Here is a 17880-nt window from a genome sequence, read left to right as displayed (position 1 = left end):
ATACCTTAACATAATATCAGTGTTACTTCATGAAGATACATGTAGAACAAGCCATGCATGTAGCCAAAGCTGGATCCAAGAGCCTGAGCTCAGCCTGGACAACCTTTCCCTGTGCTGTTTGAGCTCCCCCAGTTTCCAAATGGGAAAACCAAACTCAAAACCAATTGGACCAATGAATTTTACCTTAATTATGGTCCATGAACATCCCATTTGCATCCTTGCTCAAAATCATGGCAGCCCCTGCTGCAAAATCCAAGAAAAAGACCAAAATACCCCTCCCCACTTGTCCTTGCTATCATCCATACCCTAGATGCTCGAGTGGGCCTCATAGGGCCAGGTAACCATGCCCAGGATTGGTTTCAGCTGGGTTGTTGACCTTGGCATTGGTTTGGATGCTTGTCTGGGCCATGCATAGGCAAGCTATGCTGTGGAAATAGCAAGTCAGGTAAATCTCACATCTCTGGATGATGCACCAGGAGATAGACCCAAAGACCCAGTGCAAGACCCAGAGAATTCCAAGTAATACCTGTGTAAATACAAAGTCAGTCTAGTTAAACCTAGACCAACTCTAGGACATTATTATAATTTTAAACATTATTTAACACACTTTTATGATCCGATAAATTAGGTTTTGATCTCGTGCTCGAGGTGCACAGTCAGATACCAACCGGGACCGAGCCGACAGCTGAACCAGTAGGACTAGAACAAGGTGAGTGAAATTACACCGTGTGTGTAAATGCAACATGGCTAACAAATCAAGGAAATTACAATGATGCTATTTACTCTAGTTCACTTATTCCAATTATTGTATATTCTGTTAAAGTAAGAAATGTTGATTGGTGAATTCTGAGAATGAACAATGAATGCTTGAAGAATTGCTATACTAGATGCTGTAGCCGGCTTGGAAATGAGGCCTGTGGTAGCCCGTAGAATGGGATGCAATTGACACCACCCGACTCATACTATGCCATATAGATGCATTGAGCTAGAGTATCATCACCCATGCTATGCAGCCAACAGGGGTTAAGGTGTTGTATGCCTGTGAGAGTGACCATATAAATGAGAAAAGAAAAGAAAAAGAAAGAAAGAGAAAAGAGATGAAAATGTTATGCACCGAAAGGGTGATTATGGGGCTGTATGCCAAAAAAAGAAATATGATATGTAAAAAAAGGATGGATGCCTGACAGGTTAATCCTAGAGTGCTGGTTGGGCTGACCTTGGTGACTGATGCCGGAGTTGATCAGTCCTCTCTGACAATTCAATGGGTGTATCGCGGGAAGGGGCTAAAAGTCCGCACTAATGATACATGTATTGGGGATTGTAGTAGCACTTACCCACCTTAGTTGTGATGTTAGGTGGCTAATAAATAAAATGAACTGCACATCATGTAGGACTCATATGGTTGTGCTTGCATGTGCATGCATGGTGATATTTCATTCACGGGCTCGGTGGAGCTCACACTTTGTTGTATATGTTTTTGTTAGATGATCCTGCAGGTGGATGCCACTGTGGGGGGGAGGCTTATCTCTCGGAGACGGGCTTTGGTTGTGATGATGATATTGGTATGGACCCGGACAGAGGTCATAACGCTGGTGCGAGCATTTTTCAGTGATAGCTGAGGAAGACCCGTGAGGGGGTGCAACTGACTCTATTTTGATTGTGGGACTCTTTTTGTTTTTACTGGAGTTCCCTCTTTTGCACAACTTTGTTTTGGGGCTTGGGTTGCCTTGCACTGTTTATATTCTTTTGTAAAGCTAGGTCGAATAGAGTTGGGACTGCTGCTATTTTGAGAGAGAGAGAACTAAACAATGTTGTTTGTACATATTTGCTTTCCCTTTTGTTTTCTTACAAGTTTTAATGTAAATATAGCCTTCCGCAGCACTCTGTGTTTTACATCTTGTATTATTGTGGATGTATGTGTCTGTGAATAGATTAACAACTTCTAGATCCTTGGGGTTTGGCGGATTGCTACAGTGCAATTCGGGTCACCTACCTAGTCCTCCCAGGGGGTGGTTTGGGGTATGACAATTTCAATTGGATTCCTTCAAAATTAGAGGCACACTGCCGGACAGGGTTCTTTTTCCCATTTTTCAGCTCTAGTACTACACTTCTTGACAAGTTAGTAGGGCCTTGGTCTTATCCCTATATCGACTTTCCATGTTTTGAAGAGATAAAGATAATTTTGCTAGGGCTTAAACATTTTTTAGGATAAAAGAATTTTGTCCGGGAGTGTGCTGTACACCAGCACTCCCATGAGTCACTCTCTCTCCTCCCCATATGAAAAGACATCTTTGCCCCCTTGTTTTGAGGAGGAGAGAGATAGACACATGGGAGTCCCAGATAGAAAACTTCCTTTTTTTTTTAAAATGAGAATAAAGGAAATGTTAAACTATTTTCTTCCTTCTCCTGCCTTCATGTAGACTGACAAGTCCGATGTGACTTTTAATCCTTATCCTCTTGGTATTGGCGAATATTGATAAAAAAAAAAAATACACTGTCTTTACCAAAAACAAAAAAAAAAGACCCACTGATCCTGTCAAGGCTCTGGGCAAGAGTCACACTTACTATTATATATATATATATATATATATATATATATTAGTAAAGTTGCACGTGCAAATGCACATGTTTGTTTTTTTTTCATGTATGAATCACCGAAATGAACACCCAACATTTTAGATGTTTTACTTAAATAATAAAATTGTTTAAGATAGAATGTTATTAATGGCGTAGAGGAAGATAAGATGTTATTAATGGATAAGATCTTAACTAATGCAACATAGAGGGGGGGGGGTTATCATGGATAATATTGTAATATTTTTTTTTAAAGATAAGATATTAATGGAGGAAGAATTGAATTTAACTGAAAATTATAACAATTAATTGAGGGAGGGTTTATCGATTGTTCAAGGAATAATGGATAATATTGTAAATTTTTTTTGGTAAGATAAGATGGGATTATTTTATACATTGGAAAGTGGGGTTTTATAGATTGCTAAACGAAAAATGGGATTATTTTACTCTGTCTTTCTAATTTCTAATTTCTAATTAATAATAATTATCTCTTATTGAATTTATTTGGAAAAAAGTGAGAAAATTTAGGGAAACGATTGTTCCCTTAATTTTTATAAAAGAATAATTAATGTAACAATGAGGGGGGGGGGGATTTATTACTGGAGGAAGAATTTAATTTAGCTGAAAATTATAACAACTAATAATTAATGAAGGATATTTTCAAAATTATAACAGTTAATTGAGGGAGGGGGGGGGGGAGTTATCGATTGTTCAAGGAATAATGGATAATATTGTAAATTTTTTTTTTTGGTAAGATAAGATGGGATTATTTTATGCATTGGAAAGTGGGGTTGTATAGATTGTTCAACAAAAAATGGCATTATTTTACTATCTCTTTATAATTTTTAATTTCTAATTAATAATAATTATCTCTTATTAAATTTATCTGAAAAAATGTGAGAAAACTGAGTAGGAAAACGATTGATCCTTTAATTTTTATAAAAGAATAATTAATGTAACAATGAGGGGGGATTTATTACTGGAGGAAGAATTTAATTTAGCTGAAAATTATAACAATTAATAATTAATAATTAATGAAGGGTATTTTTTTGAGCTTATTGATATTGTTGAAGGATATTTTTGGTATGAAAAGATTTGTCATGACTTTTGAGTTTCTACATTTATAATATTATATTATATATATATATATATATCTCGGGCTTTCACCGCATTAATTGCATTCTCATATAGAGGTTGTGGTGGGGGCATCTGGGTCTTGCTGCTTATTTTTATGACACAAACTTTGGATAAGCTGAAGGAGTGAGACTTTGACTTATTGTTCATATCTATCTTTTGCTTTGCTTTTAAACACACTGGCAACACAAAAATAATTAAACAAAAAACCATCCACATCATCTTCAAGAGTAACATAACCTACCTTCCCTAGCCATATAAGCTAGCTGCCCTTTTTTGCCAGTGATAAGCTTACCTATTACCTACTTCTTTCTAGTTCCTATGAAAAATTGGCCAGGGGAGTATCTTCAATAAGATCTAAACTTGTCCAATCTTATCTCATTTTTATTTCCCCTTGCCCATTCATGTTGGTGTTGATGAATCATGTGTTTATCATCTTTCTTAGTGATTTGAGACAGTTTCTCTAATTTTTATTTCAGTGGCAAAGCACTGGATTGATCCATCTAATGAGTAGACTAAAGACAGGCAATCTCAAGCTTTCTTTTGTACTTTATGTTGGTCTTACATTCCATCACCGTCTAGTTTGGTGAGAACACAACAGGATTGATAGGGGGGTTACTCACTTGATCATCATTTTTACTGATGGAAATTTTGAGGAAGGATGAGACCTATATAATTTTCAACCCCTCACCAAAGCATTGCTTGATGCAGGGAGTGAGGGGAAAGGTGTTACAAACAAGGTTTTAGGTCACGATATCAGTACTGGTATCGGTTACCAACACCAATACAGATACGTATTATCCGCATCGAACCAATTCAGTACAAGCAAACACTTTTTGACAAAAAACATGTCACTTTTTGATACCGAAATATGTATCGGCTGTTCCGGCCTATACCATACCGATACCTAAATCCATGGTTTGAACTCACTTAAAAGCATCAAAAGAGGCTCAGGACTCCACCACCTTCAATGTTCTAAAGATGCTAGAGATTTTCATCTGAACAACATTGCAATTTCCATGAAAAGTTGATATGTAGTTTAAAAAATTGATGACGATAAGACCTCGTGTAATGTGATGTTAAAATGTAAAAAGGAAATGCTGTTTTATGTATGCTGGAGGTTTCAACTATAAAAATGGAAAATGGAACTGCATTTTTTTTATGTACAAAGTATGTACAAACATTCCTAACCGTAATAATAGCACTGCATTCTTAATGCATGTAATATGTACACATTTTCCTTCTCTCTGATATACACTTGTTGCTTAAGCAACCTTCGAACACAGTACCCAACCTGTACAGTTTGGAATCCTCATTTCAATTCCTACCAAGAATATTTTCCCTACCAAGAGCAGGAAATGATGTTGAAAACAGTCTATTGACAGAAACATCAAATCTGGAGTTCTGGCCCATGCCCTGTCCAGTTATTGGCAATATAACTTGATAAATCCTCTTAATCTTCATTGCTTGGACACCATGCTAACATGAAAAAATGGCAGCACAATACGGGAGCAACACGGCAGTTAACCATCAAACATGAGCACAAATTGGTATTGATAACATGAGCCTTCAACGGATATTACCTTGATGCAAAACATGTAATCCCCAACCTTGATCCTTTCCATGTTCGATTGTAGCCAATAGTACCTGTAAAACATCCTCTGCCTCTTCCTTGGTTACCAATTCTATACTCATCTGAAAAAGCGGCACTGAGGCGGGAGTGCTGCATTGCTTTGTCCTTGAGCCACCTCTTTTTGATTCATGCTGCTTTAAGAAGTTATCTGAACGGCTTCCTACTATGTTCACCACCTCCTCTTCTCTATCAACATGAATCACACTCTCCAAGCCCATCTCTACTTCTATCACCCACTCTGGATCTGCAACACCTTGGAATTCTGTTGTACCCAATCCCTCCAAGCTCGAACAACAAACAACCAAGATGACTCTTAAAGTCATTATAACAAACTTCCCCGACTGTTTAAGCATTTTGCACATAACAAATATCTCATCCTTGAACTTTCTTTCATCCGCTTCCAATAGCATCCATGTCCCAATTGCTTCTTCCCAGGAATAGGGCCTCAGGGGCAACTCTCTGGCTAGAGGCCTCGGAAAGCGCACACGAAAATGGTGTGATTGGTGAGGGTTGCTTCTGTTTCTAATGCTCTGTGCAGTTTTTCCAGTGACTTCAAGAATGCTGGCCACTGGTCTGGCTACAAGCCCAGCAGTTCCAAGGGCTATTCCTGCAGGAAGAAAGTCATCAGTCACCAACATTTTTTTGCAAATGTACAAAGGAATGCACATGCATGCTCTCAAAGATTGTTTGCTGCTGCTGATGAAGGAATTGTCCATATGAATTAAAAGTGCATTTGGGAATACCTGATAGGACACCGGGAAGGCCATGTTTCTCAGCTCCTTTAATTGGTGATTGAAGGAATCCAGTGAGACCCTGTCAGGGAATAAAGTTAACCACGATATTAACAGCATTACGCAGTTATGCTGCTGACCTCCAGAGTGTGCATTTTCTTCGAAAGAGTTGTGGATGTATAAAGAATTTCAACTTTAACTGTAAAGGTTGATATGAACAGGTTTGCCCTAGCCACTGGAGAATGGGTTTATCTGTTATAGTTAAAGTAGAAAGGTATTTCTGATAAATTACATTCAGTTATTTAAGCATGAGAACACAATTTTTTTCTATGTTTTCTGATGTATGAGTTTTATAATTTACGTTATCTCAATGCTTAGGTATATCCATGTGTTACCTTCTGCATCCACAATACATTGGTTAAAGTAAACTTACCAATCCTCCCATGAAACTGGTAATTTAATCCTTGATGAGACCAATCTCATGTGAGTTCTCCATATTGCACTCAGATCCAAAATTACTGCCAGGCTGATCAATAAAATTTCACATCGGCCTTCAATAGGGAGATTGTCACTTGAGACTGGTCTCATTGACTACCTCAGAGATGCATGTTTTTGGAAACCATAAAGAGAACTTCACAGAGAAGTACATTTAAAAGTTCTTTTTACAATTAATTTAACATGTAAGAAGCACCGAGTAGATTGAGATGTTTTACCTCTAAGAATTCATTTAATACACCTTTCTGCTGCTTCTCCATTTGGGTAACAGCATGGTCATCAAATGTAAATGCAGCAACACCCTGCGTGGAGAAGTCTCCACTAACATATCAAGAATTAAGAGAACCAGGAAATCTTAAATGTGAAGATGCCATGTAACCATACCTTATGTGCAGCTTTACTGAACTGAGTTGCAGCATTACTAACTGCATAGATGGTGTTACTAAGTAGACTTGTGGTACCTTGTGCCATGCCGGTAATTAGGCCAGAAGGACTCTGCAAAAGCAAAGTAAATCCATGAATACTGGGATAAAAGGCATAGCTCATGACCTGACTACATGCTTTGAATTCTGCATGGTCCAAATGGTCACCTGCAAAATGCCCCTAGCAGGAACCGATAAGAAATCTTTTATGCCAAGTCCCACATTCCTCGCAAAGCCCATTGGATTACCAAATACACCAGCAGAACCAAATACCTGTGATAGAATTGCAAGATTAATCTTCTGAGCATTGAGAAACAAATGTTAATTGTTGGTAATAAGCTTAATACTATAGTTTTAAGATGGATCTTCTCAACACAAAGGAAGATATCTAAAAGAATAATAAACAAAATACAAAGAGAAATGAGAGAGCTGGGCATTGTTGATCTAGGAAGCCACAGCTCCTCCAGAGCCAAGTAGAGATGCCCATTATATTAAGTCAAGCTCTGACAACTGGCCTAATAAGCCTCCGCAGGAATTTTGTCTCAGGTGGGCCATAAGGATATTATAAAATTTAGTTAGCTGATTAGCTCAACCTTACGTGCATTAAGGATGTTTATCACCTGTGACTTGTGTTTACTAAAGAGAGTCTTAATCCAGCGCCACTAAACACTTAAAAAAAACTACTAAAATCAATTAAATTGAACCATTGGTTGAACCGGTTCAATTTATGAATAGAAACACCAAAATAAAACAAAGTACCAAACTAAAACAAATAATCCCATATGCAACCTAATTATCGATAATTTAGGTCCATAAAAGTGACCTATTACATTGAAAACCCATGGGATCAAAGGCCCAACATGTATATAACCCAGCCCTAGACTTATTCCTAATAAACAAGCTTGTTTTGGTGATGAATCTGCATCAAAAACCCGATTTGGATAGCTTTGGACCCATCTAAACACTTAAACAACTCAAGTGTTATGAATAATGGCAAATCTATAATTTCTATAGCAATATAGAGTGATGTTCAAGCATCATACCGGAAGAAGAAAAATTGAGATCATCAATCATCCCTTCAAAGAAGAAGCAAGGCAAGAAAACTCAAGCAAACATTATAGACGCCCAAGCAAATGAAGATCTCTGTAGGAAGTCATGCCGAGAAGATGGAGACTTGAAAAACTTAAAGGGAATGAATGCTTCACCAATATCCAAACTCAACAAATGATGATAAAATAAAGTCTTGGAAGCAATAAAGAAGATCAACCTCTAATACGATAGGTTATTTGTATTTAATTTGCAAATCTTTGTAATCCTATATGTATAGTATTAATGGGCCAAAACCCTAACAAAGTCACTAAATACCTTAAAGGAACAAACCCCAAACCTAAGTGGCTAGAAGACTAGGTTAAGACTGTCCAGACAGAATTTTGCTATCTGCACTCTGTAGTCGTCCACTTCCCCAAGGAGATGTCTGCTGACAAAGAACACGTCCACATAGCTGTGGAGACGTCTTGTTATAACTGGAGTATTTTCTCTGTCCTTTGGTCAGAAGTCGTCCATGTAAGAAGGGAGACAGCTGCTCTCTGTTTTGACCTCTGTTGCCAAAACAGGATGGATTAATGCTTAATTGAATCAATATGATTCCCTAAGCCCTTTATTATACTAATAAAATAGAATTACATGGACAAATATGCCCCTACATAGTATAAACAAAGGAAAAGAAAGAATAAACATAAGAGAATAAAACAAAAGGAGGAAAGGACAAGAATACCCCTACGGTATTCTGGCCTATATCTCTAACATTCCCCCTCAAGTTGGTGCAAATATGTCACACATGCCCAACTTGGCTAGAAAAGGATGAAACACTTTGCCACTTAGCCCCTTCGTGAACACATCAGCCAGCTGATCAGTAGACTTCACATAGGGAACACAGATTAGTCCAGCTTCAAGTTTCTCCTTGATGAAATGTTTGTCCACCTCCACATGTTTAGTACGGTCATGTTGGACAGGATTATGAGCGATGCTTATGGCAGCCTTATTGTCACAATATAACATCATTGGAAGTTGGATAGCAACTCCAATATCTTGCAACAGCCCCTTAAGCTACAACAATTCACAAATACCATGAGCCATCGCACGGAATTCAGCCTCAGCACTGGACCTTGCCACCACATTCTGTTTTTTACTATGCCAGGTGACAAGGTTCCCACCTACAAAAGAGCAATATCCAGAGATGGACTTCCTATCACTTGAACCAGCCCAATCCGCATCATTGTATGCCGCAACCTTCAGATGACCATTGGGAGATAAAAGTATCCCTTGCCCCGGAGCAGACTTTAAGTATCGTAAGATGCGAAGGACTACCTCCATATGAGAAGAATAAGGGTCATGCATAAATTGGCTGACCATACTAACTGCAATGTCAATGTCGGGTCGAGTGTGAGACAGGTAGATAAGTTTGCCCACCAACTGCTGATAACGACCTTTGTCAACTGGTGTGCCTGCTTTCTCCTTCAATCTTGTCGTGGCTTCTATGGGAGTATCAGGAGGATGACACCCTAGCAGCCCTGTTTCAGACAGTAGATCCAGGACATACTTTCTTTGAGACAGAAATATGCCCTTTAAAGAGCGAGCAACATCTATCCCTAGAAAATATTTTAGAGTTCCCAAATCCTTAATTTCAAACTCACGGCCAAGGAACAGCTTCAACCTGTTGATCTCAACACCATCATTGCCGGTCACTACAATATCATCAACATAGACTATGAGGAGAGTAACCCAATCACCTACACGTTTGATAAACAAGGCATGATCAGCATTGCTTTGCTGGTAGCCCACTGAAAGCATAGCCTTGTGAAATCTACCGAACCAAGCCCTAGGTAACTGCTTCAGCCATAGAGTGCACGCTTCAGTTGACACACCTTACCCTTGGTAGCAGGACTTGAAAAACCTGGAGGAATGTCCATATATACTTCTTCTTTTAGTTCATTATGGAGGAAGGCATTTTTCACATCCAACTGCTGAAGATCCCATCCAAGGTTCACTGCACAGGATAGCAATACCCTTACAGTATTGAGTTTTGCTACCACTGTGAAAGTCTCCTGGTAGTCAATGCCATATGTCTGAGTGAAGCCTTTAGCAAATAGCAACTAGACGTGCCTTGTGTCGATCCACTGTACCATCTGCCTTCTGCTTGACCACAAACACCCATTTACAACCTACTGGTTTTTTCCCTGGAGGAAGAGCTACAAGATCCCACGTATTGTTTTTGTTCAATGCTCTCATTTCTTCCAACATTGCTGCCTTCCACTTCCCATTTGTAGATGCTTCCTGCCAATTTTTAGGAATGGAAACAGAAGAAAGGGAGGAAAGAAAGGTACGAAAAGAAGGAGAAAGAGAGCTATAAGAAACAAAACAGGAAATGGGATGTAAAGTGCAGGTCCTGGTACCTTTGCGATGTGCAATGGATAGATCAGAAGAGGAAGGCTCACCAGGAGAAGGAGGATCTGGATCCTGAGGCGACAACTGGATGGGTATCGGTGCTGCAGTGGACTGATTCTGCCCTCTGTTAGAACATCTTCGGTTATAAGTGAGAATGACGGAATTGTCAATGGTCCTTCGAAAGTTACGAATGGTCCTCTGTACTGGAGTCAGCTCCCCCTGAGTAGGAATATTACCACCACCTGTTTCCATGATCTCCCCCTGTATTGGATTCCCCTCAGGTGAAGGGACAGCAGCCACGGGAGGCTGGACAGCAGCCTCGGGGGGCTGGACAGTAGTCACGGGAGGCTGGACAGCAGCCGGGGAGGGTTGGTCAGTAGCTATAGGTGATGAAGGGATGGGAAACCCAAGAGTATGAACCATATCTTCACTGGAACTCTCCCCCTGAAGAGGTGGGGAAGAATAATAGGAAAGGGTTTCATGAAAAACCACATCCATACTGACCATAGTACGACGGGTAGGAGGGTGGTAACACTTGTAACCTTTCTGGGTTGGAGAATAACCCAAAAAAATACATCTTAACCCACGGGGTTCAAGCTTGCCAGGGGACTTAGTATCCCTAGCATAACAGACACAGCCAAAGACCTTAGGAGGTACCACAAAGGAGGAATCTCCAAGTAAAATGTCAGATGGGCTATGGGAATCCAGAACCCGTGAAGGTAACCTATTAATAAGGTAAGCGGCAGTGAGAACAGCATAACCCCAATATTGGGATGGAACATGTTGAGCAAACATTAATGCTCTGGCCACTTCCAATAAGTGGCGGTTCTTCCTTTCAGCCACACCATTTTGGGCCGGGGTATCAACACAACTAGTCTGATGGATAATCCCATGATCGGCAAGGTACTTTTGAAATTGGGATTCCTTATATGCAGAACCATTATCACTCCGTAAAACCTTAAGAGTGGCCTGGAATTGTGTCTAGATTATTTTATGAAAATGTTGAAAACAAGAAAAAACTTGATTTTTTGTTTGAATAAGATAATAGAGGTCTTACAACTAGGGCCCCAAACATCCGAATGCACCAAATGAAAACAAGAAGAACTCCTTTTATTTGATAAAGAATAAGTTGCACGTGTCTGTTTGGCCAGAACACAAGCCTCACAAAATATTACATTTGGTGACCAAAGATGGAAATAAATGGGCTAAAATTCCTAATGGAGGGTGACCTAATCTAGAGTGCCATTGGTAAAGTTCAGAAGAGACCAAGGAGTTCTGATGGAGTGGAGAAGGTGCCGGTGGAGAGAGACGACCATCATCAAGCAGATATAGACCACCGTGTACTTTACCCAATCCAATCGTCTTCCCAGATGCCAGATCCTGAAAAACACAATGGGAAGGAAAAAAAGTTACCTTGCAATTAAAATCACGAGTAATACTACTAATGGAAAGTAGGTTAGTAGTAAAATTAGGTATATGTAAAACAGAAGACAAAGGAAGGGTGGAAGTGCAGTTGATGATTCCTTTTCCAGAGATGGAGGAAAGGGAACCATCAGCCACTTTGACCTTGTCTTTCCCAGAAGTGGGAGAATAGCGATGAAATAAGCTAGATGAACCAGTCATGTGATCTGTAGCCCCGGAATCAATGATCTAGGGATGGGATACCACAGAAGCACAATGACCACCAAATGGGATACCTGACACAGGCAAAATTTGAACCTGATGGAGCAGAAGAATTGGCAGTAGCAGCAGAAGTAGTAGAGGCAGCAGCAGCGGAAGACCTCAGCACACGTAGGAAGGCCTGTAGATCGTCCTGGGATAGACCAATGTATGTAGTCGGGGCTGTAGGAACAGATTCATATTGATTTGCCTTGCCTTTCGGTTTCTTGTTGGCAGCCCGCTTGGCTTCAAAGTCAGCTGGTTTCCCATGAAGCTTCCAACACTTGTCCTTGGTGTGATAAGGCTTGTGACAATGGTCACAAGTAACAGGGCCTGGAGTAGAACCACCAACAGATAAAGTACCAACAGGTGCAGCAAGAGCCTGGGCAGCAGTCTAGAGAGCCAATCTGTCCGAAACAGGAGGATGTAACATAGCAGTTCGGCGGTTTTCTTCTGAAGAGACCAAGGCATAAGACTGTTCAAGTGTGGGAAAAGGAGAATGGCCCAACACCTGAACACGAATCTGGTCATATTCAACATTCAACCCGGCCAGGAAGTCATAAACCCTGATTTTGTCAACATGTTTTTTATAGGTAGCTACGTTGGCAGGTGTATCAGGGTGATAATCTGAAAAATGGTCCAATTGCTGCCAAAGGCTGCTGAGAGTGGCATAATACTTAGAGAGTCAATTCCCCTTGAGTAGTATGAAGGACGTTTTTGCGAAGTTCATAAACCTGAGCATCATTACCAAGCTATCCATATGTCTCCGTACAGGCAGACCAAATCTGAGAAGCCGTATCAAGGAGGAGAAATCCCTGTGCAAGGTCTGAAGTCATAGAGCCAACCAAATAGGACATAAGAATACCATTGTTGGCAAGCCATCTAGTTTGGGCAGCACCTGGAGCAGTCGGCATAGGTATAGAGCCATCAATGTGGCCAGTGAGGCCCCTTCCAGCAATAGCAAAAGATGCAGATCGAGACCACAGCAGATAGTTGCTGCCATCTAACTTGATAGGGTTAGGATGGAGATCACGATAATCAGATTTATCATGGTTACCCAGATCAGAGGTGGCAGTCGAAGTATCAGTGGAGTCACCCATAGTGCTGAGCAGGGCTGTGATGTAAAGAAGCCCAAAAAAAAGCTAAACCAAGGGCTGAGAGCAGAGCCGAGTGCCCCTCTGTGATGAGAAACACACCCCCAAAAAAGGCAGCAGCAATAGAGGAGACCCCCCCAAGATCGATTGTGTTAGGGTTTTGGAAAAAACCCAAAAAATAGAAATCGATGTGGGGAGGAGAACCCAAAAAAAAATCTGCTGCAGAAGAAGCCTGTCTGAATCTGTCCAAGAGCCTGCAGGGAATGGCTCAGATGAAAAAAAAATCCAAAGTGAAACAGCAGCCGCAGCAGCCCTAGTCCCAATATCGATAATGCACAGGGTTTTGTTGGAGAAAAACCCTGAAAGTAAGAGATCGAATGGAAGAAGGGGTCTTCAGCACCTGTATGAAGCTTGATAGCAGCAGTCCATTGTCGCAGAAGGTCTCCAATATAGGGAGAAACAGCCCCAATACATCACAGGGCCTGATCTTCAAAAAAAATTGGAAACTCCAATTACCGCAAGAGAGAACCAGCAGCAGCCATCGGACAGGAATAATAGGTCATGAAAAAAGAAAAAAAGAGGTGGGAAGAGGGCAGCAACTAGATCATCTGATCACCTCTGCAGTGCTGCCCTAGAGAAGGAGAAGAAGCAAGGAGAAGGGGGAGAAAAAAGATTGAGAGAGAAGGGAAAGAGAAGATAACACGATGGGAGGGTGGGGGGTTTTGAAAACAGATCAGAGATATCGTGCCTCTGATGCCATGTTGTCAAAACAGAATGGATTAATGCTTATGTGAATCAATATGATTCCCTAAGCCCTTTATTTATACTAATAAAACAGAATTACATGGACAAATATGCCCCTACATAGTATAAACAAAGGAAAAGAAAGAATAAACATAAGAGAATAAAACAAAAGGAGGAAAGGACCAGAATACCCCTACGGTATTCTGGCCTACATCTCTAACAACCTCAAACTGAACAGATGAATGTTAGGCTTAAAATAAGTCTCACATGAAGTGTAGAACATAAGGGTGACAAACTCGAGACTCGTAGGATTCCAAGTCATCTCTCATTGAGATTTGGAATCAGGTTGATCAGATTTGTGGTTTTGTAAGTTATGGTTTGGACAGCTAGACTTCTCCATGCTCTACAGAACCCTGCTGACTCCATGGGTAACTTAGGAAAATACTTATGTTCATCTTTGGCCTGAGCTTAAAAATGAAAATTGTAGCTCTCTGAATCTCTTTTCAAATGAAAAAAGAATCCAGTCAATCCAAGGTCAGACGCGAAAGTGTCGGCCAAAATACTAAGACCTGTCTGGAGCCAAAATCAGAGGATGTCTGAACCCGAGTGCGGACGATCAAGCAGGGACACCCAAAAGCGTCCTCGGTTAAGGGGACGCCTGCCTGCCTTAAGCGGATGTCTGTTTGGGGGGAAAAATAGCCATTTTGCCCCTTTTTTAGCAGTTTGAGAGCCAAAAAGACTGTCTTTTGGAGGGATTCTTTGTGTTCATATATGAGGTAGTTGGAAACCTTTTCAGGTTTCTTTTGGGTAGTTAACGGAACATCTTCTTGGGTGATTTTTTGAAAGACAAAGAGGGCCAAGCTTGGAGGTACTCAAGCAGACCATTGAGATAAAATTGGAGCAAATCCTTCAAGGGATCGTGAGGAGAAGAACTAAGCCGTATGCGTTACAATGGAAGATCCATCTTCGAAATATAAATGTCTTGTGCTTAAATTGTTTATTCACCATACAAAGAGGATTTATTGTATGCTTTACTTTTTATATCCGCCTTCTTAGAGCATTGTGTGATTGAGTTGGGGACTCAATCCCAAGTTCCCAATTCAATCAAACTCTTGTAAAGAGTTGTAAAGGTTAGGAATGAACCTTAAAACAGTTACATTTGGTGTTAACTGGAGTGACACATCAGGTTTGATGGTGAACCCAGAAAACTATTAGGTTTGTTGCGAGCCCGGAAAACAACCAATGGTTGATAGGGAGCCATATAGAAAACTACACGTAAGGTTTGATTGCTACCCATTAAAGCAATTAAGACTTAGTGAGAAGCAAGGAGTGTGAGTATCTCCTTGGAGTGGATGTAGGCCATGTTGCCGAACCACTATAAAATTATTGTGTCTGTTTTGCTTTTCTTATCTTTATTTCCTTACATGTTGTTGAGTGGGTGAGAGTTCAAACTAGTTTTTGCTTCCATAAGGAAGTTTGTTCAATTGTTTAAACTAAAGTTTTAATTTAAGTAGAAGTATACAATTGGTAAATATCTTCTGCAACACCCTTTTGGGGTTGCCACCTGGTCCATCATACTGGACCAAAACCAGATTTGAACCCAGATCGTCTCAGTCGAGGCTTCCAAACAGGTTTGTGCCGGTCCACGCGCTACTACATCACCCTCAATGAGTAACCCATTCTTGTGTCTAGGTTTCCATAATGCATCATGTCAATCCATCCAATCTAATGCAATTGCTTCATTTACCACCCTCTTAAAAGAACTCGACTCCGTTGAGTTAGGCTTCGATTCTTAGATACCATTGTGGCTGTCTTGTTGCTGAGGTGGCACATATCTTGGAGAAGATGGTGATTGAAATGCAGATTCCCCTTTAGAATAGGATGGAACAACCTTGCTCACAATTGAAGATGGAGGAAACCGTTTTCCTGGCAGGTCCAAAAGCCTTCACATGAATCTTGCTCACATATATATGTTGAAGTACAAGGCAACATCAAATATTATCAACCTTTTTCCCTCAACTTGATGGTATTACGAGCACCATCATAAAGAATACCTGGTTTCCTTTTCAATGGTCACCCTAAGAGAATACCACAATTGGCTAGTGGGGTAATGATACAAGGTACATGATAGTAGAGTGGCCCAAACTGTAAATGCACTTGAACAGTAGTATCGGCCTCTTCTCTGGCTGCAGGTCCAAAACCCTTCACATGAATCTTCTTGCAAAGCTTTTTTTGTGGAAGGTTAAGTTTCCATACTAAGTTTGCTTGGCTTCTACTCTGCGTCAACAACTATATGAACTATAGTCGACTTCTCATCGTGATGCAGAATTCCCTTCTGTCTGAAGACGGGGAACCTCTTCCACAAGTCCATTACAGAAAACAGTGAGAGTAGCTGTGTAAGCTTCAACTTCATCATCATCAACATAAACGAGGTGTTCTGGATCGATAAGAAGAGCATCACAATACTCTACTGCCTCATCCTTGCTGTCCTATCTTTTAACTGTATCTCAACTGCATTCACAGAATGGGTCCTGTGTTGGCACTATGTCCTTCAACAACTCTGGCTTCTTTTCTTAAAGCATTTTGTGATCAAACTACCTTTCTTCAGTCCTAGATTTTAGCTTATAAGTTGAAGCAGTAGTCTGTTATCTATGTGTTGAGCAAGTTGCCACATATTTACTATTGTAATTGGTGTCAACGAGATTGCCAGAATGTCTGCATTTAATTGGTAAATTTAATGGGCTGGTTCAATTGAGGACCAAGTGTATTGGTTCAACTACTTCAGCAGCTCGATTGAATAGTAAGATAATTTTTTTAAAAGTCAGACTCGGGTACCACATGGATTATAACATTACTTCTACAAGGTTGCAAAGGTTAATTTGGACAGCAAATATGTTGGTTCAACCAAGAACAATTAAATTCTGGTGATGCGAATACTATTATGGACTCAAGTGCTTGAGTAAGAGCACATGGATGGTTCTGGTTCAATTGTGAGCCAGATTAATGATTCAATTGTCGGTTCAGCAAGGTGGATTGATGAAGTCAGCAGCTTAGTAGATGAGGTCAGTATCAAGCGGCATGGCATGATATGCTTACTAAAATCGTGTGGAAGAAAATAGTTTAGATATCTAAGGAGTTTAATACGATTTTCCTGTTACCTTATCTACATACTGAATTAAAGTTACAGCAAAAATGATGCGACAAAGATAAGAATGAGTTTGAGTTCCCTAAGTGTTGGCAGAACTGGGGTTAGAAAGAGAGAATGAGAGAAAATAATGACTTAGATTCATTGATAGGTAAGCCCCTCTATTTATAATAGAGGGGAAAGTTACAAAGGGACTGAAATAGACATAATTACCCCTAACTAGCTGACTCTATAAGAGCAGCAACTTAACCTAATGACATAAGAATTAAACTATCCCCAAAAGGACCAGAATACCCCCACGGTATTCTGGATTACATATTCCAACACTCCCCCTCAAGCTGGATTATACATATAAGTAAAAAGAAGCTCCAGCTTGAGCTAATAAGAAAAAAACTCCATAATAATGCTAACACTAAGGAATCTAAATGGATTGGTTGCAGCTATTAAAAAGGAGTTTTTTTTTTTTTGTTTGTATTCAAGAGTCGGAGACTATTGTTTTTAGATTTGTCAGGGCGTTGCTGCTTGAGAATTTCTATTTTTTCCGGACTCCATACGATTACTGCAAGGAGTTGATATCTCTTTTCTCTCTTTGTTTCACTGTCCAAGAGAAAGGAGTCCGGGAGGCCTTGAAATTTGCGATTATTTTGAATCTCTCTATGTTTAAAAATAAAAGGTGTTTTGCTGCTGATGTGTCAAGAAGAGTTTTCGATTCAATTTGAAACACCTTGAGCTCAGTGGATTGGTGATAATTAGCCTGCGGACTTGGTTACTTACAAGTACTGCCAGGACAAGAGATGTCCTAAGC

At 40.1% G+C, this 17880-nt stretch overlaps 1 protein-coding gene across 2 annotated transcripts in view; it reads right to left on the bottom strand.

The window, feature by feature from the left end:
* LOC122661037 overlaps positions 1-17880 on the bottom strand; it is a 207419-nt gene that overhangs the window by 5118 nt on the left and 184421 nt on the right. The window contains exons 44-49 of one of the 2 annotated variants that reach the window (XM_043856340.1): positions 7158-7262; positions 6952-7062; positions 6786-6869; positions 6085-6154; positions 5237-5948; positions 2107-2110 (exon numbers count right to left, since the gene is read on the bottom strand). In XM_043856340.1, the coding sequence (XP_043712275.1) occupies positions 5278-5948; positions 6085-6154; positions 6786-6869; positions 6952-7062; positions 7158-7262 (1041 nt within the window). In that variant the 3' untranslated portion in view covers positions 2107-2110; positions 5237-5277. Of the gene's footprint in view, positions 1-210; positions 222-2106; positions 2111-5236; positions 5949-6084; positions 6155-6785; positions 6870-6951; positions 7063-7157; positions 7263-17880 lie in introns of those variants that run through there. The other variant, XM_043856341.1, reaches the window with a different exon arrangement.

The sequence above is a fragment of the Telopea speciosissima genome, chromosome 5 (genome assembly GCF_018873765.1).
Source record: "Telopea speciosissima isolate NSW1024214 ecotype Mountain lineage chromosome 5, Tspe_v1, whole genome shotgun sequence".
NCBI classification, from domain to species: Eukaryota; Viridiplantae; Streptophyta; class Magnoliopsida; order Proteales; family Proteaceae; genus Telopea; species Telopea speciosissima.
The sequence above is the reverse complement of the archived record's forward strand: the minus strand, read 5'-3'. Positions and strand labels throughout refer to the sequence as shown.